Here is a 26,785-nt window from a genome sequence, read left to right on the forward strand (position 1 = left end):
TACCTTTTTCGCTTTCTCTCCTCGCTCTGAAACCTGAATTTATAAAAAATCGTTCAAATATATGTGTTTTCTTTGAAGAAAAAATGAAAAATGATCGCCAAAGATCACAACATTTTATTTTTTATTTTTGAGATCGCGTTCATCCTTGAATAAAAATTAAAACGTAAATATTGGAAGCCGTTGATAGTTGGACCCGTTATGAAAGAGTTACAAACCTTGTAATAGATTAATTCGAATTTTGCATAAGTATAGCAAAGAAAAATTGAAAAAAAGTCTAAGAAAGCAGATTTGCAAACTAAAAAGCATCACGTGTTAAGTTTTGGTCTCGTAATTTTATAACCTTGCGAGGTTCAATTAAAAAAAACTCTCTATTCCGCACTTAAGCGCCTTTTAACCGGTATTTAGCCGTGTGTCTACCACGCTCCTCACACGCACGCTTCGTTTTCATCCACACGTAGCACCACAGCCTTCTATATCTTATCTGGTGCTCAGTCGGAAGACCCGCGCGGCTTCTCATTGCCAGTCCAACTCGAGGGCCCGGCGTAAAAGGTCTGTCGGAAAATAGTGCTGGTTGGATAGTCGGATGGCGCCTCAAGGTATCATTCCCACAGGCTGCTCACTCACGTGGATCCGGCGGCAAGACTGATCTTCTTAACACGCGCTAACGAGGACGAAGAACAATAATGAAGGTGCTCCTCGGAGTTGTGCTGCTCTTCGTCGGCCGAAGCTGTGCCTTCGATATTAACCTCTTGTCTAGAGACGTCTTCAATGCCAAATGTGAAAATAGGACGTGTTTAGGAGAAATCCAGGTTACATTTTTTATAATATTTATTTAAATATAAATAGGGCTATGCTTTTTATGATTTTGTTTTTAAATATTGTTTTTCTTCAGTATTTATAATAATTATTATTATTCCGCACGCCAGATGTGTGTCAGCGGCACCGCCAACGGTTTTGTTGCATAACGTCCATTTATTTACGCGCTGCAAGAGGATTAATTAGTATGGAGATATTTTCCTCGTGAAAGTGACAGCCGCGATTTGTTTACTTATTTGCATGCATATGCAAGTGCGCAGTGGTTTAAATGATATAACGGTCTGTTGTGGAATAATTTGAATAAAAAAACGAGCACGCGGTCAAAATAATCTAGAACAAATGTTACAAAGCAATGCAGAATTTAAAAATTGTAGCAACAGCAACAATATTATAATTGTAGATCTTCTCAAATCGATTCAAATCTTGATTTAAAATTTTTATCTTAATGAGCATATAAATAAATAATAAAATTTAATTTTAATTAACTTATTGAATTAAGTGCCCTTAAGAAATAGGAAAGTTACTGTCAAATTATAAAAAATGTATTTTATCCATTTAATAATTTCAATAATAAAAACTTTGACCTTCGGGGCAGTTGTGATCAATGAACTGTAAATTATTTGAGCTACTTACAGCCGGAGAAATCTAGAGGACCCATCTTTTGATCCCATTTAATATTTAAGTATCAAAAGACAATTTTTATCATCATTCCTTGCTTCACTAAAAATTTCTTGATGATTATGTACTAGACATTTATTGTAGTCTGTTTCAACGACTCTTGCTATATTCCTTATCTTTCTTTTCAAATAATAAGATAAACATTTAACGTAGCTGCTAATAATTATTAGTTATAATCTATATTCTATTAAAATGACTCTTTATTTGCTGTGAATCCCCAGGGTAAAGAGTAAAGAAAAATAATGCGTGGTTTAAAGGTCACATTTGTGTCGCATCAGCAATTGTCGTTCAGATGGTGGGAGGAAATATTAAGAGCGTTTTCCTTGTACATATACAGCTCATTAGCATGCCCGATGCAAGTGTAGCACGATTCGATATAAACATATCAGCACCATCATTTTGTTGGTGCTGTCCACTGAACCAATATAAAATACCCACACCGCATCGATAGTTTGATTGAATTTAATCAACAAACAATGATAAAAGCGTCTGCTTGCGTACTTAATGTTGTTTCAACACTTGATATGTTTATTTGCGTTAATAAAATCCGGTGAAGTCTTATTAAGACAAATCAAATAAGATAATTAAATTTAAAAAAAATTACCATTTTAACCTTTAGAAAACTCTTCGTTATAATGTTGAAGTGATTGAGGTTTTTTATACAATATTTTTTCATTAAATTTCAGTGTAGTGCCTTGAGTGAGTTGAGAGGCAAGTCTGATACAGTCTTACTGGTGGAGCCGATCAGTGCAACAACTATTCCATCACACGTGACTGGCATCTCTACAGAATCCATTACCAATGCTGATATCAATTACACTTCATCGCCAATTGCTGAAGTTACGCCGTCAACAGAGGAGGCCACAAGGCAAAAAAGAAACGTTGAGACTGAAAAGTGCTTTTTGGTGTACAACGAAAATTTAATAGGAAATGAAACTGACGCCAATGAAAGTAATGGTTCAAAGACAGTAAACTGGCAAGGTTGGAAGAAGCATGTGACTGATTAAAAAAGTTGCCAATTTACATTCTAAATTTGATTGCAGTGTGGTTGTACGGATTTCTCTCCGTCGGATTTATCAGCTTGTCGGGCATTTTCGGCGTCGTCTTTGTACCTCTGATGAAAAAGAAAATATTTGAAGTTGTGCTGAGATATTTGGTGGGCCTCGGAATCGGGGCTTTGAGCTCCACAGCGATTTTCCAACTCATTCCAGAGGTGATAAATAGATCGCCGGAAATGAGAAGTAATAATTAAATTTTCAGTGTTTTGAAATTATGGACAGGGACTACTTGTCTTCATCAGTGGTCATCTGGATGACCATTTGGGTGTTTTTTGTGTTTGAAAGCGTCTGCAAAATAGTTCTTAATGGAGTGGAAGTAAGTATAACAGAATTCTTAAAATGGTAATGTTTTAATTGGTTTTAATCATGCAGTTTAAATAAGCATTTGATAATTAAAGATAAGCTATAAAAAGTAGCTTTTTTTATCCTTGCTTAAACACAAGTTTTCCAGCACCTTCTTTCTGATTGAAAAAATTAATTTTATACCCAATTTGTTAAATTTGATTGTTTTTTTTGTGTGTTTCAACTACTATTAACGCATGAAATTTTTAAAATAATATTCTATTTAAATTAAATAAAATTAAACTCCAGTTAATTTTTGTGATTGACTTGATGTGAGATGTTGTGTATTTCATTGTATTTGAATGGAGAATTAATAATAAATGAATAAAATACAATATTTACCGTCACTGCAGTGACGGAAAATTCGTAGGAAACAATTAATTAAATTCAGGAAGACAATTTTTTTTACTTCAGAATGAAAATAATTTCAAAATTTATGATTATTATTATATATTATTGATTTCAGAGTCACCACGGCCACAGTCACTCGAACAGACGAGCGTCCGCTGAAAAATCCAGCAGACCCATCTACAAGCCGAAAAATGATAATGCAGACATAGAAGTGGACTGTTTTTTGCCCAAATCATTTGAAAATGGAAATGCCAAAGCCGAGGAAGAGTCAAAGTTTTTGGAAGTGCTTCCGGCCGGTAGTGCAAAATTGAATTCTGAAAACAAGGTACAAACTTTGCACTTCTAGAATGCAGTTTTCTCATTTTGTTCCGCAATTTATAGATGGCTTTTCACCACAGGAGTCACGATTTCCTGGCTGAGCCGCCCAGAAAAGGCTCTGGCACACTGGCCTCAATTTCCTCCGTCGCCTGGATGATCATTTTGGGCGACGGAATCCACAATTTCATCGACGGCGTTTCCATCGGTGCTGGTTTCACTCAAAGTCCCCTCGCTGGCTGCAGCATAAGTCTGGCCATTATTTTTGAAGAGTTCCCTCATGAACTGGGTATACATTTTTTTAAAGCTAATACATTTATTTAGTTTTTCTAATATTTACAATTTATAGGTGATTTTGCAATATTGATCAGTTCTGGAATGTCTGTGAAAAAGGCATTGGCTTTCAACTTTGCGTCGGCCTGCACTGCTTTCCTCGGACTGGTTTTGGGAATTTCACTTGAATCGTTTCAAATTAATTCCTACATTTTCGGTCTGGCTGGAGGTCTCTTCCTGTACATCTCTTTATCGGACTTGGTAAATGCCGTTTTTTTTTTTTTTTAATTTTAAAGACAGGGCTAAACTATTAAAAAAATGAAATGTTTTTTTATTTTAAAAAAACAATATTTTCTCAAAAGTAAAAATTTTTCACTTAGATTCCGCAACTCAACAATATGCTCGACGAAGCTTTAGAAGAGGAAAATGGAGGCAAAATGAAATCAACGTGGATCCTCATTCAACAAAATCTCGGTATTTTGACTGGGATGGTGCTCATCTATTTGATTACCAGATTTGGTCACCTCATACAAATAGGCGAATAAGAACACTGTATTATTAATTTCTGTTTAAAACTTGCCAATAATGATTTGTATTTTTGAAAAAACCCAATGAACTGAAGCGAATGCTTTTATGCATAAAATTTTGACGTGCCATTAAACAACAAACATAATATTTAAGAAACTGCAGTTTTTAATTCTTTCACTCTAGTTGAGTTTTATTTTATTAGAATTCACAACTTGTTATGATCACAAAATGGTAAAATCTGCAACTCGCATTTTTTCAATTCACATTTTATCACAGTCTTTAGCTTCAAGTATCAAATCAGAAATCCATGCACGGGTTCGGATCACTAGTAAATTTATCCCAGATCGCTGATTGCCTTTGCGGAGTAATGTGGTGTCCCGTAAATCTAGAAAAAGTTAATCATTTAATAAAGAACAGATACACAATTATTATAAAAAAAAAATTGCATAAAAATTCAAATTGTTTTCTATGTTAAAATTTTCTGCGCTGGCCGAATCTCTTTTGATGTTGGGCGTTTTAATATTAAATGTTTTCTTCTCTTTTCATTAACAATTTTTTAAAATTTTGTTCCAGCAGAGAAGAATAAATATTAATATTTCAAATATTTTTCCACTTAATTAATAAGGCCACGGAGCATAAAATTGACTTATAGGGTTCAAGAGGAATAAATATAATTTTGCAAGTTCTTGCGGAATCTATTTCATCATCAATCCACTTTCTGATTATTTCGTTCTTATATTATTTAAATCAAAGTGAAAAAATGAACTCTGCACGAATCAAAATCTCGCAAGATTACTATAATTGCGTGAATTGCATTCTGATGATGAGGGCCGGTTACTGTTATCCACTGGAATGAAAGCTAAGCTCTCCTTTTGTTATTAACAAACACAAAAGCAATATTTATCACTTTCGCCCGTTCCTGTGCACACGAGATGCAGACATCAGAAAATGAATTTATATCTGGTGCTTAATCTCTACTTTCTATATGTACGACAGGCAGTAAAAAGATCAAGAACGCGAAAGCAGCGTTTAAATTAAAAAATTAAATTATTCAGGTTAAAGGAAAACTTCATAGAGAAAGAGTACACTGGTTGTATCATATTCATTTTCTAAATATATAACAAAATGTGAAGATAAAATTAAAAAAATTCGAGAATCCTTGATATGTTCAACGGTTTTAAGTTCAAAAGTCCAAAATTAATTGTTAAATGTCAAATAAATACAATTCTGTGAATCATGATGAAATGGTGATTTGAAAAAAATTAAAATACATATTTTTCTGTGGTACTCACAAGGAAACAAGTTCGCAGTCATCCTTGATTATGCCCCCGCAGCTAAATCGAGGGTCGTGTCTTGGTGGGTGCGCCCCTGGCACCAGTTGGGCGCATTGGGCAGTCACAAAAATGTCCTCCATCTTCAGAGGTTTGCGGACTCTTCTGGCAGCGGCGTAGAGTTCAGTGACCAGAGGTCCACTCATGACGTAACCAGCGCCAGCCACAAAGTCTGGCAGCAGCGAGGGCGCCGTACGGCCATCCATGCTGATTCCTTTTGGTGCTGTCTTTTGTTTCGCACAACCTGATGCAGAACAATAAACTGTTAATATACGAGGCCAAATATAAAGTAAAAGTAGATACTTAATTAAATAACTGCATTAAGCTATTTCAATTATAAGTTTAACTTTTAATATTCGTTTGCACATTTTCTTTGATATTAGATAATTTATATAATTAATTATATGACATCATTTCACAAATTCAAAAGTGGAGAATAGTACAGACATCTTTTGACGACTCTAATTTAACAAGCAACATTATAAGATTTAATTTTTTTTATTTTATTACAAATAAAATTCAAATAGTTTGCGCAAATTTTCATTTCATTAAATTATTCCTTAAAAAATATTAAATACTAAATAACTGATACATAATTTGACTACAATAAATTTTTATTCAGAAAAGCTTTTTAATACCTGTTATTACTTTTTCTGCTTCTTTATAATTCTTTTTGAGAACCGCAACCAACAGCGGCACGTTCACGAAAATATCATCGTCAGTCTTCATGACGAAACGCGGGGCCTTTTTCCCATCTCCGCACGCTCCGGACACATACTTGAGCAGCATTGTCGACTTGAGGGTGAGATTCATGTACGTGTCCTCAAAGTCGCCCTGCAGGATGTCCCCAAATTGCTCGGCCTCAACGTGCACAGCCTCTTCTCCAGCCGGCCTGGAACCCAATGCGAACACCACGGCCGCATTCAACGGCGCCAAAGCCTCGGCGGAACCCCAAGTTTCGCGGATGGCCATCCGCCTGTCCGAGTGCTGCACCGCCGAGCAGACGACAATCAGGAGATCAGTTTTGTGACAAGACCTTCGGATGCAAACGAGACGGAATTAAATTTTGAATTAATCACTAACAAGTTAATAAATTAAACAAAAAAATTTAATATGGAGCTGCTATTTTTTATGCAGGCTTTTAATTGTTAAGGTAAAATTATTTTCTGCTAGGTTGATTGTTAAAATATAATCAACCTCAAAGAAAAATATAGTTTTTTTCTACGTTACTGTTTGTTATTATTTTCACCAACTTTTGTGGTTCCTCTTAAAAGTAAAAACTTGATCCAATTTTACAATAAAAAGTGCTGAGCGAAACCGCAACTGATTTGTGAGAACTTTAAGCTATTTACAGTCAATCATGAGAGGTGCTAACGTTACCACAATATCTTGCAAAATACAATTCTCTTTAGAAATTCAACAGTTTCCTTTTCTGCAATCTGCAGCCTTCTATAGTAGCATGTTTAATTTACGGCACGATTGACAGGTTCCGTCGTGTCAAGCGTGAATGCTAATGAAGGTTTATTGTTCTGTTCATTTTAATTTTTCTAAAATCATTTACTTATAAAATTTAATTAAAGTTTGTTTTAATTTATCATAAATAATTTGCTTCAATATTAATGGAACAATCAAAATATTTCAATATTTGATTTTAATTAGAGGCACTAATTGTAAGAAAAAGAGTTAAGACAAAAGAATCAATACTTACTTAAAAGTACCTCTTGCGGACGGCTGCAGTTTAATTTCAAACCCAAACGGTTTGACGGTGAGGTCTGTGGCGTCCAAGTGAGGCCCGGTGGGCTCATGAAGAGACAAAGTCCGTCTGATGGCTTCATGTTTTTGCAAGTGTCCGGAGGTGGACTGTTGTTGGGTGGAAAAAACAAAGAAAAGGACGCAGAAAGCGAAGCACATGAGGCACACTAAGCGGTAAAAGGGTCTGCTGGCGTAGCAGTTGCAGTACTTGAGGGACGCGTCCACCACCAGGTGGTGCACCCAGCCGGACACGCCGGCGTCCATGTCGGACGGACACACTCGAGGCACTTCGACGGGCAGCAGGCAACGACGGCCGACGTCGTCGTTGCACTACTGGAGCAGCGACAGAGAGTGAAATCAAAATTATTTTCAATGCCACGCGCTGCAGCTAAAAGAGTAGGAGGACGAGTGAAAGTGAAAATTCGTACACTGTTGAGAGACGCGGTTGAGCGATCCGAGCTGCAGAGTGTGTAATAATAAATAAATCACTTGAGCGTTACCATTGTTTTGGGAAAAAAGCTTATGACGATGAAAATATGTCTTAAGACTCTTCAGTTAAAACACTGAAAATAAACCAATCTTTTAAGACGAAACTTGAAATGGAAATAGAAATATAAAAAAAATTTTAAAAAAGCAGCATCATAATAAACAAAGATTTAACAATAATTTCTATGTACGTTTGTAAATTCAGTTCAGCTTAATCAAGAAATCTGTAAAAATGAATTGAAAAAAAGCTTTAAGATGCCAAATAATTTCCTTCTTTTAAAATTATTATTGCAGATCAGAGATCACGTTTATTTTTATCGAAAGCATAAAAAAAGTAACAAATTTTGTTGGACAGAATAAAAAACAATAAATGCGACATTCCAAGTGTTAAAATGATTAAAGCAGCTTGATCGGAACCATATAATTGTTGGTTGGTGTAGAGATGTGACCTTGGTAACAGGGCGCGGATAATCAGCTCACCAGCAAGAAGGCGTTGGACTCGTTTGCAATTTTATGTCACCTTCACCCTAATAAAGAACAGACACGATTGTGGTTGCTTGATCCTTCAAGGTTTTTGCATCTTTGTTCTCTAAGGTGTAAAAATATTAACTCGCCCACACTAAGATTTAAAACTAATTTTAAAATCAATTAATATTTTATTTAAAGTTTGATTTTTGTATGATAAATCGATAAATGTTGTTATACATGAACAGAAGGTATTCAACTGATAAAGAACCACAAAGTAATTTCAATTGAACAGATTTCATTTAATTATCATTCAATATTGCTCGACGAGCTCTAAAATTATTGCTTATAAATTAAATCTCGTGGCTCTCTTGGGCTCTCTATACTTTCTTAAATCGCCTAGCAACTTTAATAGGGCACGTAAAAGTAAGTGAATGTTCACGTAATTGGAGTGCCAAAAGATCATTCCTGGCTGGAGATTCCGAGTCACGATTTTAACATCTGCGCGTTGCAATTGTGCACGTCTCATGCACATTCTATTTCTTTCCTACTGGAACCGCATTGATCGAATGGAGAAATTTCAATTGCGTAACACAAAAAGAACTCTCCAGCATGTAACAAATATGCCAGAGGCTAATTTCTCGCACGCCAATATACTGTCCAAGGCTGGACCGAACACGACCTGATCAGAAATAATAATACGTAAGCCAAAAATAAAAAATGATATATAATTTATGCATGAAACGCAGAGAAACGCCGGTGGCACTTTCGTTCGCGCTGCAAAACAATTAGGAATCACCTTCACTTTTTTTTTGAACGACCTGAACCTGAGAGTTTTACAATAAAAAAGCTAAAAGCATGCAGCGCGGCGCCGTTTGTGTGACAGAAGTGCAATTGTGAAAGTCATTATGTGAATCGTCGTTATGATGAGCTTGCTTAATTAAACACGCGCTGCGTCTAATGGCTTAATCGCTTTCTCCATTAATTGTTCAGCGTTGGTTAAATTATAGATAAACTTAATTGATAACGCTGTTTTATGTGTGAAAATGGGCAATGATATCATGAAATAAAATATCCTAGGAAAATAAAAAAATCATATTTTAAAATTATATTTTAGCTTATTTAACGTAAACATAGGTTAAGAGTTATTTCTAAGCTTATTATATACATATTTAATTGATATTGTTGATTATTCCAGTTTATTTGTACAAATATAAACAATACCAAACTGTTTCAATTATAAAGTTGAAAAAAATAGTTAAAAAAAGAAAGGTAATATGCTGGAAAAACGGCACCACCAAGAAAAAATAATATAAATAAATAATACATATTTGCAAACAAACTTTATAAGTTATTTTTCCTACTTTATTTCGTGGGTCATGACCTCTTCTTCTATTATTAGTTTTATATTATATACACACACCCCGTCCCACATTTTTTCGTTCCAATGAGCAGAGGAAATTGATTTTCGTTGGCGACGTAGCTTCTCATCTCTTGGAAAAGATAATCAAATGATGCACCGCAAATGAGTTGGTTATTGCAATTAGGCGATGCCTATATTGAGCCCTTTTTCCGTCCCTTATAAAAACGGCACCCTCTCTTCACTGGTCACATTCAACCACCAGCTCTCACCCCAGCAAGCAGCTCCTCAAAACAAGTGAGTATTTTTTACAATAGAGTGTTTGATTTTGAATTTTGTAAAACTTTTGAAAATGATTTTTTGCTAGAAATTGCAATGGCAGCCGGTCTCATGGTTCGCTTCGGCACCGTCATCCTGATCGTTAGTCTCGTCCTGATGGTCTGCTACCCTGCCGAGGCTTACCGCAAACCACCCTTCAACGGCAGCATTTTCGGAAAGAGAGCAGGTATGATTTCCCGTTTTTGCATTTTCAATTGTGAAGTAATGAGCAAATTAATTTTCATATAAATTTTTTATCAATGCAGTTAAAATAATTTTACGCTAAAAATTTCCATAAAGTGTTGGAGCAAAATTTTCCCTTCCATTGAATCTAAAGCTGGACAATGTATTATTAGTAACTCATAATCTTGTTCCTAAACTTCCTCAAACTTTCATTTTTCATTTAACCGGATTGAATTTAATTAGAGCACTGCTAAAAAGCGACAGATTTTTCTGTCCACAACTTGCTGCTTATGATCGAGACCACTTTCAATGAATACTGTACTTTATTTATACATTTGCAGAGCCGGAAGGAACCGCTCGTACCATTTTCTCGCTCTGCGAGTTGGCTTCGGAGGCTTGCACAACCTGGTTTCCCGCGCCGGCCGCCACCGACAACAAATAATGTAATCATGGCGAACACAACTAGGCACTGACCAAAACCGGCTGATAAATATAGCTTGTACTTGACGTTTTAGCCAGAGAGAGAAGAAATTTAAACACCGTAGCAGTAGTTTTGGGGGGAAAAGATGTGCACTAATATTTTGATTGGGCCGAGTAACGCTTGGCTCTCTGGGTTGGTCGTTTTAGGCGTAGAATTTATGTTTGTAACTTTCTCTGGATAGAATTGAAAATTAATAAACGATGCACAAAATGACTTCAAATTTGTATTTTTCCTCTTTTCACTGCCCACATACAATGCCGGAAATGCCCTTTAAGAACGCGGCACATTATAATGTGTTAGCGAAAGTGAAGCTTACACGTGTATAAAATAAGTTGCGTATTTTTTCTATTACAATGCAAATGCAATGATACTAAAATTAAAAATAGATCTGGAAATAATAAGAATTGGGTGGTGCCTTCTGCACCACTAATAAAGGGCACAGGCCGACAAGACTTTGTCTTGGCCTGACCCGGCCTGACCCTAAAAATAAAAATAAATACAGAAATAAATAGATACAATGAATTAAATTAAATTTAATAAAACATTATCTTATTTATTATATTTGTTTGAAGAAGTTGACACTCAAGGAGATGATAATGGAAATGAAGATTCGGGCTTTTCCTCGTTGCAAAAAATTTTGTTTTTATTCAAAAACAAACGGCTCTACCAGTTTCGGTCACGGTCTGCGACCCTATTTCATGAGCAAACGCGTTTGCAAATAGGGTTTGAAATAGGGTCGCAGACCGTGACCGAAACTGGTAGAGCCGTTTGTTTTTGAAGAAAAACAAAATTTTTTGCAACGAGGAAAAGCCCAAATCTTCATTTCCATTATTTATTATAATTTTTAAATAAAATGAATTTAATTTAAATTTTTATGATTTAATTAAATAAAAAAAATAAAAAAATACATTATTTATTAATAATTGTGTGCATTGGCAACTTGTAACAAAATTTTCTTCAAAAAAAGTCTCATATTAGGTTAATTTCGTCTTATTTTTCTAAGTATTGCAATTGCAACATTATGCTACTTTTCTTTTTACTGAAAATCTACTTGGCAATTTGCAAATTTAAAAAAATGTTACAATAAAGATTTTTGTGTGTGTCAAAAAACGAATATTTCTAAAATTATCTATAGGATCCATGCAACGTGTTTCCATTTCCACATAAAAGCTAAGGATGTGCAATTGTCAGCAATCAATTATGCGATTTGTGCGCATAGGACGCGTGTCGAGGGTGGTTGTCGCGTGGGGTGCCAATAATCTCATGGAAGGCGCTAGACAAAGATCAATCGATTGGGAACGTGTAAATCAACGACATCTGCATGCTGGTACCTATAAATGTCAGAAGCGCACCGGGAATTAGGCGTCCCTTGCAAAAGAGCATTCAACCCTCCGCGCGCCTTTTCTCGATCTAGGCCACTTTCCGTCACTTGCACGCGCTGAAGTAAAAATTTAGTTCAAGTTTTTACGCACAATTAATCGAATTTGATGCCAAATAAAAATAGAAGAGTTAATTTCACTTTTTCCTTATTTTCATAATTCATATCAATTTGGCCGTGAGAGTGATCGAGTGCGACAGAGAAGGTCTGTGAATAAATTTCAATAAATTATTCCTTTTTCCGTGGAAAAATATGGCACCCTTGAAAATAAAAATTGGTGACGTTTCGATCACTGTCTCGCGACCGCCGCCCCCGAATGAGGCTAATGTTCTGACAAGCGGCGCCAGAAGAGACGACAGGTGCAATGAGGGTCTCACCTTGGTGCTTGTGCGGGGTATAAAAGCCAGTTGATTCTCAGGGGATGGAACAGTGTTCAGGGACCACAACTCGTGGATACACATTGCAGACAACGAGGACGGCGCATTTTGATTTTCAAACAAAGCAAAAATGGGCAGAGCTTTCAAAACAAACTGCAAAGTCACACCAGGTAAGTTGATTGTTACAGATGTACTGTCTTGTCTTTTTTTTTTTGACAAAAAGTATTTTAATTATTTCATTTAAAAACGTAACTATAAAAAGTCAAAATAAAAAACAGGGTTTTCTGTTGACAAAAAAAAAAGAAAATAATTGAACTTTGTGACTTCTGTATTGAAAAAATATTTCACGACTGTCTTAATTAAACAATGGATACAAAATTATTTCTTTAAATTATTCTCAAAAATGAAGAACAGTGATTTTTAATAAATAAATTATAGCTCATTTTATCATTCATTTTGATCAACTCAAGTGCTGCTTCTTAAATTTTAAATCTTTATATTAATTAAATTTTAATTTTTTTTTTAGCTGCAATTCTGTTTTTACTTTCTGCAATGATCATTGGCTTGGAAGCCGATTCAGATGCAGGAACATTTTTCCTAAAAGCAACGAAAAATGTGCCGAGAATTGGTCGACGCAGTGGTGGAGGAGATACGCCGTTTTTCCTCAAAGCAACCAAGAATGTGCCTCGCATTGGGCGACGAGGGGAAGGACCGAACTCATGGGTATTTTTACTCGGAACATTTTATCATGATTATAAGGCTATTCTAATGAAAGTCGGAATTTTTAAAATGGCACTTACCTTCATTGCAGGGAATTTCCGAGGCAAAAGACGGCTCAACGCAGTGGTCATCTGGCCGTCAGGACGTGATTCCAAACAGGGTCGCTCGGACAGGACCCACCAGCTTGACCACCCTCTGGAACTCCCCTGTGCGAAGCCAAGTGCCGAACTCCCGCACTCAAAGCGCCCTCGGTGAGTTTTGCTCACAGAGAATATTTTCTATTTTGAGCAAAAACCAAATTGCAGGCAGTGAAGCTGTTCGCGGCCCGGACTCGTCTGAGGAAAATACACTGATGGGTCCCCGTTACGAGCTGTTTGACAGTAGCTCGCAGGACCTTTCCTCTCAAGAGATCGAGTTCTCCGCTGCTCAGATGGTGGCACCGCCGCCCTTCCAGACATACCAGCGTTTGCCGCAGGAGGGTGGATATTCGCCGTTCCGACCCCGCAGAGAGGATCAAAATAAGGAGTATGAAAAGTGACGTCATTCACTGTGAGAATTTTCATTCATTTAGCGCGTATTGGTGCCTTATTAAAAGTGGTTTCCCTTGCATAATTTTTCTCTGTGGTGAATCTAGTCGTCGAACTGCTTTTGCTTTATTTAGCCGTAAAGATATTATTAATTTTCTAATAATGCTTTGCCAACCCTATCCAATGATGGCCTGAAGGAGTGTTTTAATTCATAAAAATAATGTATTTTATGAAACGCTTTTTCAGAGAGAAAGTGTTCTTATGCGAATTTTAAACAAATATTTTGTTTGTTATTATTGTGGACTATTTACAAAAAAAAAAAAGAATTGTATAATATGAGATTGAGAAGAGAAGAAATATCTATAAATAAAACATATTTTTGCAAACGCTTTCAAAGATGAATTTAAGTTGTTACTAATTTTCTTCACAGAATCCATTTTAGGGTACAAATATTTACATATGCCTATATAATTAAACAAGAAATGATTCAAATGTGTTTTTATTGCTGCATAATTATATTATAATTATGTAATAATTCTCATTATGTGAAGGCAAAGTGGAGATACGCGAACTGACCCACAAAATGTTTATTTTTGTACACCATTTGCTCTGGTGATAATGTTATCAAGCTATCAACAAAACAAACCTCAGGTGTGCAGCAGTATTTACACATATTTTCTCTCCCGTATCTCACAAAAAACTGCAAAATCCATTGTTATTATATTAAAATTTAGTGCAATTTTTGAACCAAAAAAGAATACCAGTTGATTATTTTATATTTTTTTAATTATAGATTATTTACAAACTATTCAAAATAAAAAAATTAAATTTAAAACATTAGCCATATTCAAAATTTAATAAATTTTATAACATAATTTTATTCTTAAATTTTTGAATAATAATATTTAATTAATATAAATAATGATTAATGATACTCTCTCATAGAGAATTGGTGTTTTCTGATATCCAGCTACGAATTGATGGGTCACCAAGATTTGTGTACACTCCAGGTAGTCCAGGTGTAGCACATCCTGCTCCAAATGAGACGATTCCAATTTGAACATTGTTTGCAGCAAGTGGGCCACCGGAATCACCCTTAATTGAATAATACGTGTTGCTATTAAAAATAAAATTTTAAGATTTTTTTATCTTCATACTTGGCAAGAATCGGTAATTTCGTTTCCTGCGCAGATCATTCTTCCTGTTAATTTGGTCCTCACGCGGAAAAAATAACTTCGTCGGCACCTACGAAAATCTGCTACCTTCACCCGACCAAGCTGAAGAGTGTTGGGCACATTTTGAGCTCCAGACTGACTCGGTAATTTATCAATTAGCCTTTTTTTCGGTATATAACAATTATAATAAAAACATGCACCTGGAGAAGTCCCCATCCTGTAACGACTGCATCTGTACCCGCAGAGGGCTGAGCACCACTTTGTGGCAATGCAATTGCAGCCACACGTTCATTAAATACAAAAGGATCGGCCATCTAAAGTTAAATTATTTAGTACAAAATTAAGAAAATTTAAAAAAAAAATACCCTAAGCACAGCTATATCAAATTCATTAGTTCTGTTTGAGTAGTTCGGGTGGGAAATTATTGATCGAATTTTGCTGGAGGTTCCGCCATTGTCCAGATAGGTGCTCCCAGATACCACTGTAACTTCTTTCACACCTTCCAATATTTCCCTATTGTTTAAAAGCATAATTATATTGTAGAAATGAAATGTTAATTAAATAAAATTTTACCTAACAAAGCAGTGAGCAGCACTCAAAGCATAATTTGCACTTATAATTGAAGCTCCACAAACATGCTGTCCATCAAGCCGAACGGAAAGCTTAAAATGGTAAAAATCCAGTGTTTTAAATTAATTTTTTCCATATTGAGGACAATAGCAAAGAAGCAAGAAGTTACCTGATATGGATACCTAGCGATATCAGTATCCATTCCTCCAACGATTTTTGAATTCGGTGATGGTAATTTGTTTGGCCTGATTAACTTGACTAAATCATCAAATAAAAATTGGTTAGAGTTTATTATTTTCTTTAAAGGTGTGATCAAAATATTTTTTACTTATTTTGGTGAAGTGTATGGTTGACATAATTTAATTAATGATAGTAGTATAATTATTTACCTGCAGAATTCCTCTCTTGCACATCAGGTTCTACGTCCCCTGACCCAATTGTAAAATTTACTAAAAATACCAACACCACAACAAAAATAATGGCCTTTCCGCGCCTCATCTTTTCTTTAACGAGAGTTGGCGTACGAGTAAATTTAGCACGTAGAGTGCATCGCTTTTATATTGCAAAATATTTGCCAAAGTTCTAATTTTGTTAGCCCCCTTTTTTTATCACTAACGTATTCGTTGACTATTTTCATCAAATATCAGCAAATGAAAATAATGTGGAGCACGTTATCTACGGCAAATGAAACAGATTTGAATGGGGTGACATAATACACTTATTTTGGAACAAAGATTTTGGACCTTTTTCGTTTCATTTTAAATTGTAAAATTCCTTGTTCAGGGTTCATGATTTTTTTTTTTAATTTGAATTGGCCAGAAAAGTTTTGTTGAGAATCACCCGGAATCACCATTCTGTATTTTAAGTACATATGTTGTTGACCAAAAAGGCATACTCTGACCTCTGACTAAATTCGGAAATAAAAATTTCGGGCTTGCGAAATAAATAACAATGCGATAAAATCATGGTCAAGAGGTAGTGCCATCTAAATACCTTCTTGGTGTGATCATTGGTTCAAGACAGCAGTAAAAAGTAAAAACACTCGCTTCAAGTTAATCACATCACACATTTTATAAATACCTTAATAAGAAGCAGATGAGTAAAAATAACCTTAAGTATTTGAAAAGAAGAGGGAAGAAAGAAGAAACGAAGAAAGAAACAAAATCATTAGAGTTCAATCAATATGTATCTTGGAGCGACAGACGTACAATTTCGCGGGCTTTGGGTCGAAACAAATGAAGGCGTTGCACGTCGGCCAATCAGAAAATTCCAACTCACAGGTGGACAAGGATTGAAAATGGCAGCGGAGGTGAGGTGGCTCTTGCTGGTTTCGGCGATAATTTTGGCGATTGCTCGCGGAAACGACGGCTCTGCGCCTCACCGACGCTTCGAGTACAAGTACAGCTTCAAGCCGCCCTACTTGGCCCAAAAGGACGGCAGTGTGCCCTTCTGGCAGTACGGAGGAAGTGAGTTCGCACCGCGGTCGGTGCCGGCCCGCCAGCTGCTCCTCGCCAAAGTCCCGCTGCTCTTTCGCACCTTTCATTGAATGAAAATCGTCCGACTTTTCCACTCTACTTTTTCATTTAAATTTTTAAATTCCCATCTCTTAATTTGGTATTATTTTTTAAATTTTTGTCTAAGGGAAAATTATAGAAATTGATTATAATTTTCCCTCATGTTATGGTCAGATGATTTGATAAACACCCATTAATCGCTACAACGTGGCTTCAAGCTGTCGATGAGCACAATTTTAACCTTATTGATAATGTTGTGATAACATTTTATAACGTTGCAAAATTGATTAATGACCCGACGAAGGCATTGTAGCATATTGTATGTTATTTTCGGAGGAGCAAGTTTTTTTATGCATATTCCTTTACAATTTACAATAAATTTTTATCATTTCTGTTAATCATTGAATTTTTAATTTAACCTTTAATTTTTTTTCAGACGCGATCGCAAGTGAGGAGAACGTCCGTATTACCCCTTCATTGAGAAGTCAGAAAGGTGGAATTTGGTCGAAGGAACGCACCAGTTTTGATTGGTGGGAGGTTGAGGTCACCTTCAGGGTCACCGGCCGAGGCAGAGTTGGTGCCGATGGATTGGTCAGTTTTATTAAATCTTGCTTAAATCTAAAGCTTGCTAACTTAATCACTTTGAAACCCGCAGGCCTTCTGGTACACTGAGAACCAAGGAGGACACGATGGGCCCGTTTTTGGCAGTGCCGACCAGTGGAACGGCCTGGGCGTCATTTTTGACTCGTTTGACAACGACAATAAGCACAACAACCCCTACATCATGGCCATCTTGAACGACGGCACCAAAGTCTTTGACCACCCAAAGTGTGTATTTGTTTGTTTCCGCTTAAAAAATTGAAAATTTGATTAACAGTGGCAGCAAGTGCGGTCCAGTATTATTTTCTTTACAAGATTGTCATTTCTTGAATTCAAATAATTCATTTCAAATTTCTTTTCAGTGACGGATCGACACAACTCCTGGCCGGCTGCCTCAGAGACTTCCGAAACAAGCCGTTCCCCACAAAGGCCAAAATTGAGTACTACCAGAATGTCCTGACAGTATGTTTTCAATCTAATTTAATTTTGTTTTTGATCTTCTTGCCAATTCCTGTCACAGGTGCACTTCCACAGTGGAATGACGAACAATGATGACGACTACGAAGTGTGCATCAGAGCTGAAAATGTGTTCCTGCCCAAGTATGGCTACTACGGTTTGACGGCTGCCACTGGTGGACTTGCCGATGACCACGACGCTCTGGCATTCCTCACCACCAGTCTGCACCCCCCAGGATTGGCGCCACCCACCATTCCTCACCCTGTTGATGCCGAGCAGGAGAAATTGGCTCATGAATATGAGGAGTACCAGAAGAAACTCGATAAGCAGCGAGAAGAGTGAGTTTTTTGTATACAATTAAAATAATTTTTCGACCTATCGATCTTTTAACTGTCCTTTTTAATTTTTTTTCGTAATTTATTTCTGATTTGTTTTTATTTTCTTCACCTTTAAAAATGAATAAAATATTTTATTTTCCTCTTTTTAAATTTTATTGGGTTGCTTTTGATTTTGAATTATCATTTTTAAGTTACCGCCGAGAGCACCCTGAGGATCATCAAGGGGAAGGAGAGGAATATGAAACGGAGCAGGATAGAGAGCTTCGTCAAATTTTCACCGGCCAAAGTCAAATGTTTGCCGAGCTTCGAGACATGGGCCGCAAGCTGAGTGAAATTGTTGGTCGGCAGGAAAACACCATCAGTTTGCTGTCTCAAGTCCACACATCTGGTAAGAACCTGCAATTTTTATAAAAAAAATCTAATTTTGAAATCTGCAGTTTCTGGAGGTGGAATTCCAGTGATTGGGTCTCCCCATCAGCCAGGCCAAGTTCCACCCCAAGTTGCTGGCCAGCCTGTGATGGCAAGACATGAAGTTGATGCTATGCTGCAAGGCCAAAGGGAACTTGTAACCACCACAAGAGAACTGAAGTGAGTTTTAATTAAATTCATTTTATTATTCTCCGTATGAGTAAATGAGTTGGTCTATTCTAGTGCAGTTTGTATTTTTTATTTGAAAATAATTTATTGATAGTTGTAAAAGAAATCAAATGGGAATTTCAAAAACTGAATTAAGAATAGTTCGGGACATGCATCGATTTGGAAAATCGAAACGAAACTTCCTCGTGACCGTGAAAGTGTGAAACAAACCTTGCAACTATTTTTAATTTTTTTTCTCCACATTTTCATATTCTTATTTTTAAAACATTCAAATATAATTTAATTTATTCATCATGTTTTTAAATAATTTTGTTTCTGCTACAGGACGTACTTAGTTGAAATTCACCAACGCGCTGCTGCCATTCAGCAAGCTCAAGAAAAGCAGGGCACTGCCCATGTCGTCGGAGGTGCCTTCGACCAGCAGCAGTTGGCCAACGAGTTGAAGGACGGCCTCAACAGCGTCAAGAGGGACATGGCTGCAGCCGCCCAAAGACTTTCAGCCCCACCGCCCCCCTGTCCAGCAGCCACAGGCTGTGTCTCGACAACGGTGTTTGTCGTTGTTGCTGCTGTTCAACTTTTCATCCTGCTTGGGTACTCTTTGTACAGGTGAGACATTAATTTTCAATCTTTCAAGTAAATTGCTGTTAATATGGATTTTTTTTTTAAATATCATTATTTACCAGGAATAAATAACTTCTAGGGCACATTTTAAATTGGCACTTTCATTAAATATAATATATATTTTTTTCGTTTAATCCAAAACGTTCTTTAAAATTAATTTTTTAGTCACATTACATAAAATTTGTAACATTTTATTAAATTACTAATCAGCCACTTAATTTGTTTCAGAGATAGCAAAGAGTCGCAAGCAAAGAAGTTTTACTAATTACTGAACTCAGTGATCAAACAACCTGCCAACTCCCCAAAACTCAAACATTCCTGCTTGCTGAACAAAACTTATCAATTTCGCTTCTGGCTGAAGAGATGGCTCTAGCTGTGCGTCATTCCGTGCTCCAATTTGCTCCGAATACTCTCTCGCAGGAGTTGTGCTTCTTGTTTTGTCATCAACCATATCTTTTTGTTAGATATTTAATTTGTTACGACGCCCAGTTCTTTTATTTTTCTACTCCTTCGATACGATTTTCCACCTTTTTCGTTTAAAATGTGAATTTTTATTTTCAAAACCGAAATTCTGTTAGACCTTTAAACGACAGAGAGTTAGTCATCATTCAATTTAAGTGAGCATCAATGCTTGCTGCCAGTTATTCCCCACAAATGAGGGACTTTCAATTGTTTATGGTGCATTTCCGACAAATGGGTATAATTAAATTTGTGAAAAGAACATTGTTACTGTGCGTGGGCGCCGATTAAGCGTGGTGTAAACGATGGTGTGTCTGTCCTAGCGCAAAAAGAAGTATTAGGTGAATGCTTGTGCGGTTGTTCGTATGCAATTATGACGTGTGATACATGAGATTTAAATTATGTAAGCAGTGATTGAATAATGGGATTTCACAATAAATGAGAATGTTTTTCACTAAAGTATTTTATTTAACAATATTCCAGCCATTCCAGCGCCTTAAATTTTAATTCAGACCCTTGCAAGGAAAAATTTATTATTTTATTTAATATTTTGCAAAATCATTAAAACAAATTAAATTTAGTTTTATTTTATTTACTCCATTCTTATCTGAATTTTGATATTTTCTTTAATTCAAATTTGTGTGGCAACATTGATTTTTTGTTGTTAAATACTTGAACTAAATTATGTTGTTATTGATGTGAAGAAGGTGTAAAATTTGAGATTGAAATTGAACAGATACAATTTCTAAATATGCACATTTTGTACAGTATTCATCCCTCTCAGGACAAAAGCAGTTTAGAGCGCATGAGATATTCTTTGAAACTATTATTTTTTTCTTGTCTTTATCAGGCCCTGAATATTTCCAGATGCTGAATGAATTTAAGCCATAAATTTTAAAATAAAATCTCTATTTTTAATTCAGTTTTTGAATAAAAAAGATATATTTACACATAATGTAGGATTCAATGCGAAGATTAGTTATCGGCAGTAAAAATATTGCTCATTTTTCAATTTTCCGCTAACTTAAAATTATTATGTATTGTAAAAAATAAAAACATTTTTTTTTCAAAGAGTGTCATTATTTTATAGCTTCTAAAAATTAAGGATCAGCAACAACAGTTATATGAAATAAAATATTCCCAATCTCTATACAAAATCTGCAAATATCGTCATTTTAGTTGATGTGTGTGACAAAAGTATAATTTTCATCGTCCAAACACTAATTTTCACTTAGTTGTTAATTAGACAATCAAAAAACAAAATTAATTATTTTGCATCCATGCTTGCTATAATTTTGATGTAGTAGATGTTCAGCACAATTGTTCTTAGCTTGATTGATACGTTTGTTTGCATTGAAAATGAAATTAATGAAAAATGTAGCAATGGACGCAAGTTGAAATTATGCATTGTGCGCTACACTCGCGTCGAGCGGATTGCCTAAGTACAAATCTGCTCAATTCATGTGTGAGCAGCGCGCACATCTCTAGGGACGCATAACAAGGGTGGCTACTTGAACAATTTATCAAATCATAACCATCCGCAACGGGAGCAGTTTCTCGTCTCACTCGCAATGCAAAGTAATGAAATGCGCTTTCACTCGTCGCATAAATGGAGTTATTGCATTAAATTCCCAGAAAAGAGGGTGCAGCGCAGTGCGATCCATACAAATTTGATTAGCGGCAAACAGAGAGAGGTCGATCCTCTCTCTCTGCACGCGCGTTTTAGCTGATGACAGTTTAATCCAATTACTCGCCGCAGCATTTCGCTGCACTGCACTGCGGACCGGCAGCGGCAAACAGAGGAAACCTCTCCGGCTGATGAGCTAAATCAATTCGCCAACACACGCTGGTCCCAAAGCCAAAATTCGTTCGGTGACAAGCGTGTGAGTTATACGGCTCGAAAGTTTGCTTTTCTGCCGCGATCGCTCACCTTCGACCCCCGGTGCTGAGCTGGAATTCGACTGGGGTGAAAAGCACCGCACCCTGCTCGCGTCGTCCCACCGGCGGAGACATCAATGCAGGTGAATCGCGCGAAATGAGTGCTGAGATTTCCCGGGGGCTGCCGAGATTTGCAAGGCTGGGAAAGGAAATAAAGCACTGACTTTGACGCAATTTTTATTCTTTATATTGATAGTTTCAAAGTTGATATTTTAATCGTTTCCGATTTCTTTTTTAATTGAATGCTAACATTCATGAAAAATTTAAACCGGGCAAATCTCATTGCAATATTTTTAATTTTATTACAAATTTCTGCTTTAAAACCTAGAATTCAAATGAGTAAGAATGAGAATAAAACAAAAAATTTTGTGTAGACGTAGAAAGTAACTAAATTTCGGATATTCAATGGAGTTTTAAAGTAAAATTTCCTACGTGGTGGTAGTTTTTAAACTTTATATTAAAAGAAACCGCGCGGACTGCTCAAGTGAAGTTTATAAAATATTCAATGGAGTTTAAAATTTGTGAATCAAATCAAAAGTAATACCTGTTATTGTCTTCATTTATCTTACGTAATATTATACTTATTATCTAAAAAAAATCCCTTAATTATTGGATACATTTTAGCAACACTTAACAAGCATATTGCGGATTTTAAGTTAACTTTCGAATTGAAAATATTGATCGCAAATTAAGAAAATTTGGAAAAGGCAACAAAATGAGCTAATTTAAACTTGCCATGTGGTATGTGTTTGATGTATAATGATTTTATATTCTTTTTGATGGTAGTTTGTGTTGGACTCAGTCTGCCCCAAGAATGGTTCTAGCAAAAAGAAAATTGATTCATTAATTTAAAAAAAACCTGAAAGTGAAATAATAAAAAAAAGTATATAAAGCGATATGACCTTTTATTGTAAATCGAGTAAGCTCAATGTTGTACTTACTTGAGCACATTCTAAATTTAAAAAGAGTTTCTTTCCTTATTCTTTTCATTAAAAAACTTGATTATTTTCTATACTAACAAAAGAAAGTATTTTTAGTTTAGGAGATAATTTTTTTTTTTACTAAAAAAAGAAAGCTTGCAAAAAATCAGCCTCGGATGAAAAACCAATCGCCCCCGAACTGTTTTGGGAACAGCACCTCGGCTGCCAAAAATCGACGCCGGCGGCGATTAACTCTCTCGCATCATCCAGCCGAGTATATAGAGAGAAGGAAAAATAGAAAGGGTCTAGCGTGGCGAATCAGAGGGAATAAAAAAGCGTGAGATTTATTCATTGGCATGTGGACAACTGCAGAGAGTGGCGGTTGTTGTAATTCACGTATTGATTCGGCTAGGGTGAGAGCGAGGAGTCGGCAAGGCAAGCTGGCGGATAATAAAAAATAGTGAGAGTTGTGCAGGCGAGCAAGCGAATGGTGGCTGGCAAGCGTTGCAGCCCAAAATCCCGGGCCATGGAAGTGGCTGCGGAGGCGCCCGCCGCGGTGGCGCCGACCTAAGGGGATGGGGCTCCATAAAGTCCAAGTGTGCACCGCCCGTGCTTGCTTTTTGTGCGAGATAAATGACGCTGCTCCGCGAAACTTTGGGCGCCACCGTGGCGCCTTCTGCAGCGGCAACCCGCCCTGCTGCCAGATAAGGATTAGCACGAGATGCGCGCGTTCTCCGCCGCCGCTTCCTCTCTTTCTCTCTCTCACACACACACACACACGGCTGCAAATTAACTTGAGGAAATGTTTCCCTCTTCCCCGTTTGCAGCACCAACTCGCAGAAATAAATTGTCTTTCTTGCTCTCTCAATTTTTTATCTCCCTCAGCAGCCAGAGAGCGCGTTTTGTGACCTGTAATTTCAAGTCTATAATCACTTCTCATCAGAGCGGAGATGTTGCGAGAGAGTCGTTTGTTTTCTCTAACAATAAGAAAAAGAATGCAGTTTTTTTCTGCCTCCCCTTGTGTTGATTTCCAGGCTTGATATATTCTTCTGCTTTCGTAGAACGGAACATAATATTAATGCAAAATATTTTTTATATATTGCTGATTATTATTCATGTTGAAAGTTTAATTTTAATCCTTATTGTTAGTATTATGGGCACAGATTCACTGATTTCTATTTGAAATTGTGTTTAAAACCTAATTTAACTTGAAGATTAGAATAGAAGATTAAATTTAAAGTGGAATATCTAGCTTGTATTAATTGACAATAAATAATACTAGGCATAAGTTAAATTAAATTTTTATTTTTATTTTAATTTTTGTTTATTTACATATTTATTTATTAGAATACATGTAATTTTGAATATTAATTTAAAAAATATATACAATCCTTATTTCATTTAATTGGTTTTATTATTAATATAAATAGTTATATTAAATTATTATTCAAATATAAATTATGTAGAATTTAATATTTCAATTTTATTAATAACTATAATAACAAATTAATTGTGATGTTTGTTTTATAAAATGTAACAACAATAAACTTATTTACTTATAAACTTGTTAATAAAAATTATTTACTTCAATTTTTTTAATTCTAAAATTGTTACAAACATGAATATGCATTTAAAAAATTATAAATATACGGATTTTGGGAAACTTTTAAAAATTGCTAACGTAAATATAAATAAACTTATTTTGATTAAACTCTATTTAATTATTGACAAAACATTCTTAACAATATTTTTTCCATATTTCTAGGTAACAATAATAATTTTTGTGGTAATGGTATCATGATAATATTAAAAAAGGCTAAATGTTTTTTATTTTTATAATTAACTAGCTGATGTAATTAAAAACTTTTTCTTCGAATCCGCTCCTTTTAAAAGTCACTGAATTAATATCAAACACGAAAATTGCTTTATTATTTTAATAAAAGCATTGATAATACTTTCCTCGTTAAAAGAAATTTCATAATTGCTTTTTTTTATCATTTACAATGATCTTCACAAGATATGAGACGCTATTCCAAAATAATTCTCGATTTGTTATATATATATAAAAAAAACAGCAATGTAGCAAAAGACGAAAAGCAAACGTTTGTCGTTTGTGGCAAACATATATAGCGGTGGTCGCTTTGTGCACCCTTGACTTTTCTGTTATTCCCTTGTAAATGGCATTAGGGAGCGCGGAGAGGAGCGAGGGTGCTCGTTCGTTCCGCAGGGCGTGCGTTTGCTTGTCTCTTTGGTCTCTTCTTCTCCGCAGAACAGAAGCGGCAATCGTTGCTGATGCTCTTTTCCTTTGACAGAGGACGGAAGGAAGCCTATTTATTTCACTGGAAAGAAACAATTTCTGGCAAGCGCACACAATGTGGTACCCATCGTTTTCAGACCACGCAATCCATGCACTTTACTCACTGCGACAAAAACCCAACTGCAATAATTATTTATTTAAAAAAACCGTTCATTTAATTGGAAGTAAATTACAAAATTATAATTCTACGTATTATTTTAGTGAGAAGAAACGGGATTTTGTCCTCGTTGATATTTTTTTCTTTATTTAAAAATGAAACGCTCTAAAAATTTAAAATTTGTTTGTGCGTAATAAATTATTTAATGCAAAACAAAACTTTCCTGTTTTTAAATGTGTTTAGTTTGTGAGTGCTATTTTTTAATAATTTAAATTTTATTTTATTATTTGATTTAAAATTATACATATATTTTTTTTAAGACAAGTCACAAAAGCATTTAGAATTAAATTAATTGAAGTTAATTTTAATTTTATTTCTTTTATAAGTTTCACTTTTTACTGACCGTCAAACTTTTAATGATAAATTAACTCTTATTTCTCTTATAAAAGCGTTTTGAACATAACTTTTGGTTTGCAATTTTTAGAATTTCCGAATTTAAATAATTATTTTCCGAGCAGCCATTAAGAAATCTCTACCTGGCCATCTTTTTCCCCTTTCACGATGGTTTTGCTTCTACAATTTCCAAATTGCGACGGCAATTTTTCTTATACGCCAGCGGGCGCATTAAAGCGAGCTGAGTGAATGAAGGAAGAAAAGAAGAAAAAGCTCATTCCGTGCGTCTGCCCAAATGATTTTCCCCTCCGCCCTTTTGCAAGTAATCACACTGCGCTGCGTTTCTTCTTTTGTAATCTCGGCATGTTGTTCTATACAGCTCCGGCAATATAAAGTTTTGCAAAGAGCGGAGCGGAGATATTGTCGTTCGCTGCCCCTCACTATTCTCTATTTTGTCAAGGAGAAAATAATGTTTCTGCTCAATAAAATCAAAAAACTTTCCCTCCTTTCTTTCCGTTTTTCATGCGCGCAGACGGCAATAAAAATTGAATTTCAAATTCGCCGGCGAAGCAGCACAAAAGTTGCAGCGCGGCCCGCGTATTTTCTTTTCCCTTTATTCTCTCACTTTATTGCCCTGAGAGATAAATTTCCAAATGGAACTGAGATAGGCATCTTCTCGTTCTCTCCCGCGTGCCGATCGCCTGGAAAAGAAAATTATTTCCCCGACGGCGCGAGGCGCGCGGCAAGTTTTGCGATTAATTATACAGCACGTCATGCAGCAATTTTTCAAAAGTTAATAACTTTGGTGATAACTCTCCTCTGAGCAGACTGATTGAGCAACTGCGAAACGAATCTGCTTGATTTGATGCTCGCTGCTGATAGATGATGAGAATTGATTTATTAGCTAACTCTTTGATGGATGCAAGTTTTAGGTACGTTATCTTGCCAAAAGCTTCATTAAAAGCAGATGAGATATTATCAACTTTAAAAATCTTCCCTTTTTTATTAATGCAATGATTTTATACTTAAGGGGAACTTATCAATTTTATT

General features: G+C 35.7%; 6 protein-coding genes across 6 annotated transcripts; 4 read left to right on the forward strand and 2 right to left on the reverse strand.

Moving 5' to 3' along the window:
* The first annotated feature begins 494 nt into the window (after positions 1 to 494).
* LOC132195396 (metal cation symporter ZIP14-like) lies at positions 495 to 4,831 on the forward strand. Its single transcript, XM_059617353.1, has 8 exons — positions 495 to 809; positions 2,181 to 2,475; positions 2,538 to 2,707; positions 2,755 to 2,868; positions 3,361 to 3,570; positions 3,627 to 3,849; positions 3,910 to 4,094; positions 4,214 to 4,831. Exons 1-8 carry the CDS (start codon positions 684 to 686, stop codon positions 4,376 to 4,378), a joined length of 1,488 nt encoding a protein of 495 aa, XP_059473336.1. The 5' UTR covers positions 495 to 683; the 3' UTR covers positions 4,379 to 4,831.
* On the reverse strand, positions 4,533 to 7,815 carry LOC132195397 (beta-1,3-galactosyltransferase 5-like). The gene is made up of 4 exons (XM_059617354.1): positions 7,401 to 7,815; positions 6,331 to 6,728; positions 5,654 to 5,936; positions 4,533 to 4,746 (listed from the first exon to the last, which is right to left on the reverse strand). Exons 1-4 carry the CDS (start codon positions 7,706 to 7,708, stop codon positions 4,659 to 4,661), a joined length of 1,077 nt encoding a protein of 358 aa, XP_059473337.1. The 5' UTR covers positions 7,709 to 7,815; the 3' UTR covers positions 4,533 to 4,658.
* A 2,155-nt stretch (positions 7,816 to 9,970) lies between these two features.
* On the forward strand, positions 9,971 to 10,945 carry LOC132195382 (neuropeptide SIFamide). The gene is made up of 3 exons (XM_059617333.1): positions 9,971 to 10,052; positions 10,123 to 10,260; positions 10,598 to 10,945. Exons 2-3 carry the CDS (start codon positions 10,131 to 10,133, stop codon positions 10,696 to 10,698), a joined length of 231 nt encoding a protein of 76 aa, XP_059473316.1. The 5' UTR covers positions 9,971 to 10,052; positions 10,123 to 10,130; the 3' UTR covers positions 10,699 to 10,945.
* Positions 10,946 to 12,531: 1,586 nt separating this feature from the next.
* On the forward strand, positions 12,532 to 14,065 carry LOC132195333 (uncharacterized). The gene is made up of 4 exons (XM_059617260.1): positions 12,532 to 12,662; positions 13,019 to 13,215; positions 13,304 to 13,463; positions 13,518 to 14,065. Exons 1-4 carry the CDS (start codon positions 12,623 to 12,625, stop codon positions 13,748 to 13,750), a joined length of 630 nt encoding a protein of 209 aa, XP_059473243.1. The 5' UTR covers positions 12,532 to 12,622; the 3' UTR covers positions 13,751 to 14,065.
* A 196-nt stretch (positions 14,066 to 14,261) lies between these two features.
* LOC132195332 (trypsin alpha-like) lies at positions 14,262 to 16,031 on the reverse strand. The gene is made up of 7 exons (XM_059617259.1): positions 15,874 to 16,031; positions 15,654 to 15,742; positions 15,488 to 15,576; positions 15,280 to 15,427; positions 15,115 to 15,228; positions 14,897 to 15,049; positions 14,262 to 14,834 (listed from the first exon to the last, which is right to left on the reverse strand). The coding sequence occupies exons 1-7, from the start codon at positions 15,980 to 15,982 to the stop codon at positions 14,679 to 14,681; spliced, it is 858 nt and encodes a 285-aa protein (XP_059473242.1). The 5' UTR covers positions 15,983 to 16,031; the 3' UTR covers positions 14,262 to 14,678.
* A 721-nt stretch (positions 16,032 to 16,752) lies between these two features.
* Positions 16,753 to 20,529, forward strand: LOC132195330 (protein ERGIC-53). Its single transcript, XM_059617258.1, has 9 exons — positions 16,753 to 16,950; positions 17,435 to 17,589; positions 17,654 to 17,826; positions 17,961 to 18,060; positions 18,119 to 18,393; positions 18,585 to 18,781; positions 18,831 to 18,981; positions 19,315 to 19,596; positions 19,840 to 20,529. Exons 1-9 carry the CDS (start codon positions 16,782 to 16,784, stop codon positions 19,874 to 19,876), a joined length of 1,539 nt encoding a protein of 512 aa, XP_059473241.1. The 5' UTR covers positions 16,753 to 16,781; the 3' UTR covers positions 19,877 to 20,529.
* The last annotated feature ends 6,256 nt before the right edge of the window (positions 20,530 to 26,785 follow it).

This window comes from Neocloeon triangulifer, unplaced genomic scaffold (assembly GCF_031216515.1).
Source record: "Neocloeon triangulifer isolate White Clay Creek 2 clone unplaced genomic scaffold, ASM3121651v1 ptg000009l, whole genome shotgun sequence".
NCBI lineage: Eukaryota > Metazoa > Arthropoda > Insecta > Ephemeroptera > Baetidae > Neocloeon > Neocloeon triangulifer.

Bases quoted from the DNA above. Each gene is read 5' to 3' on its own strand.
- LOC132195333 (XM_059617260.1), top strand. From the start codon at position 12,623: ATGGGCAGAGCTTTCAAAACAAACTGCAAAGTCACACCAG. The intron at 12,663-13,018 runs GTAAGTTGATTG...TTTTTTTTTTAG, and splicing joins AAACTGCAAAGTCACACCAG to CTGCAATTCTGTTTTTACTT. The intron at 13,464-13,517 runs GTGAGTTTTGCT...ACCAAATTGCAG, and splicing joins CCGCACTCAAAGCGCCCTCG to GCAGTGAAGCTGTTCGCGGC.
- LOC132195397 (XM_059617354.1), bottom strand. From the start codon at position 7,708: ATGGACGCCGGCGTGTCCGGCTGGGTGCACCACCTGGTGGTGGACGCG. The intron at 6,729-7,400 runs GTAAGTATTGAT...TTGCATCCGAAG, and splicing joins TCCGCAAGAGGTACTTTTAA to GTCTTGTCACAAAACTGATC. The intron at 5,937-6,330 runs GTATTAAAAAGC...GTTCTGCATCAG, and splicing joins AGCAGAAAAAGTAATAACAG to GTTGTGCGAAACAAAAGACA.
- LOC132195396 (XM_059617353.1), top strand. From the start codon at position 684: ATGAAGGTGCTCCTCGGAGTTGTGCTGCTCTTCGTCGGCCGAAGCTGT. The intron at 2,869-3,360 runs GTAAGTATAACA...TATTGATTTCAG, and splicing joins TAGTTCTTAATGGAGTGGAA to AGTCACCACGGCCACAGTCA. The intron at 3,850-3,909 runs GTATACATTTTT...TACAATTTATAG, and splicing joins AGAGTTCCCTCATGAACTGG to GTGATTTTGCAATATTGATC.
- LOC132195382 (XM_059617333.1), top strand. From the start codon at position 10,131: ATGGCAGCCGGTCTCATGGTTCGCTTCGGCACCGTCATCCTGATCGTT. The intron at 10,261-10,597 runs GTATGATTTCCC...ATACATTTGCAG, and splicing joins CATTTTCGGAAAGAGAGCAG to AGCCGGAAGGAACCGCTCGT.
- LOC132195332 (XM_059617259.1), bottom strand. From the start codon at position 15,982: ATGAGGCGCGGAAAGGCCATTATTTTTGTTGTGGTGTTGGTATTTTTA. The intron at 15,743-15,873 runs GTAAATAATTAT...TTGATGATTTAG, and splicing joins GCAAGAGAGGAATTCTGCAG to TCAAGTTAATCAGGCCAAAC. The intron at 15,428-15,487 runs GTAAAATTTTAT...TTTAAACAATAG, and splicing joins GCTGCTCACTGCTTTGTTAG to GGAAATATTGGAAGGTGTGA.
- LOC132195330 (XM_059617258.1), top strand. From the start codon at position 16,782: ATGGCAGCGGAGGTGAGGTGGCTCTTGCTGGTTTCGGCGATAATTTTG. The intron at 17,827-17,960 runs GTGTGTATTTGT...ATTTCTTTTCAG, and splicing joins AAAGTCTTTGACCACCCAAA to TGACGGATCGACACAACTCC. The intron at 18,394-18,584 runs GTGAGTTTTTTG...ATCATTTTTAAG, and splicing joins CTCGATAAGCAGCGAGAAGA to TTACCGCCGAGAGCACCCTG.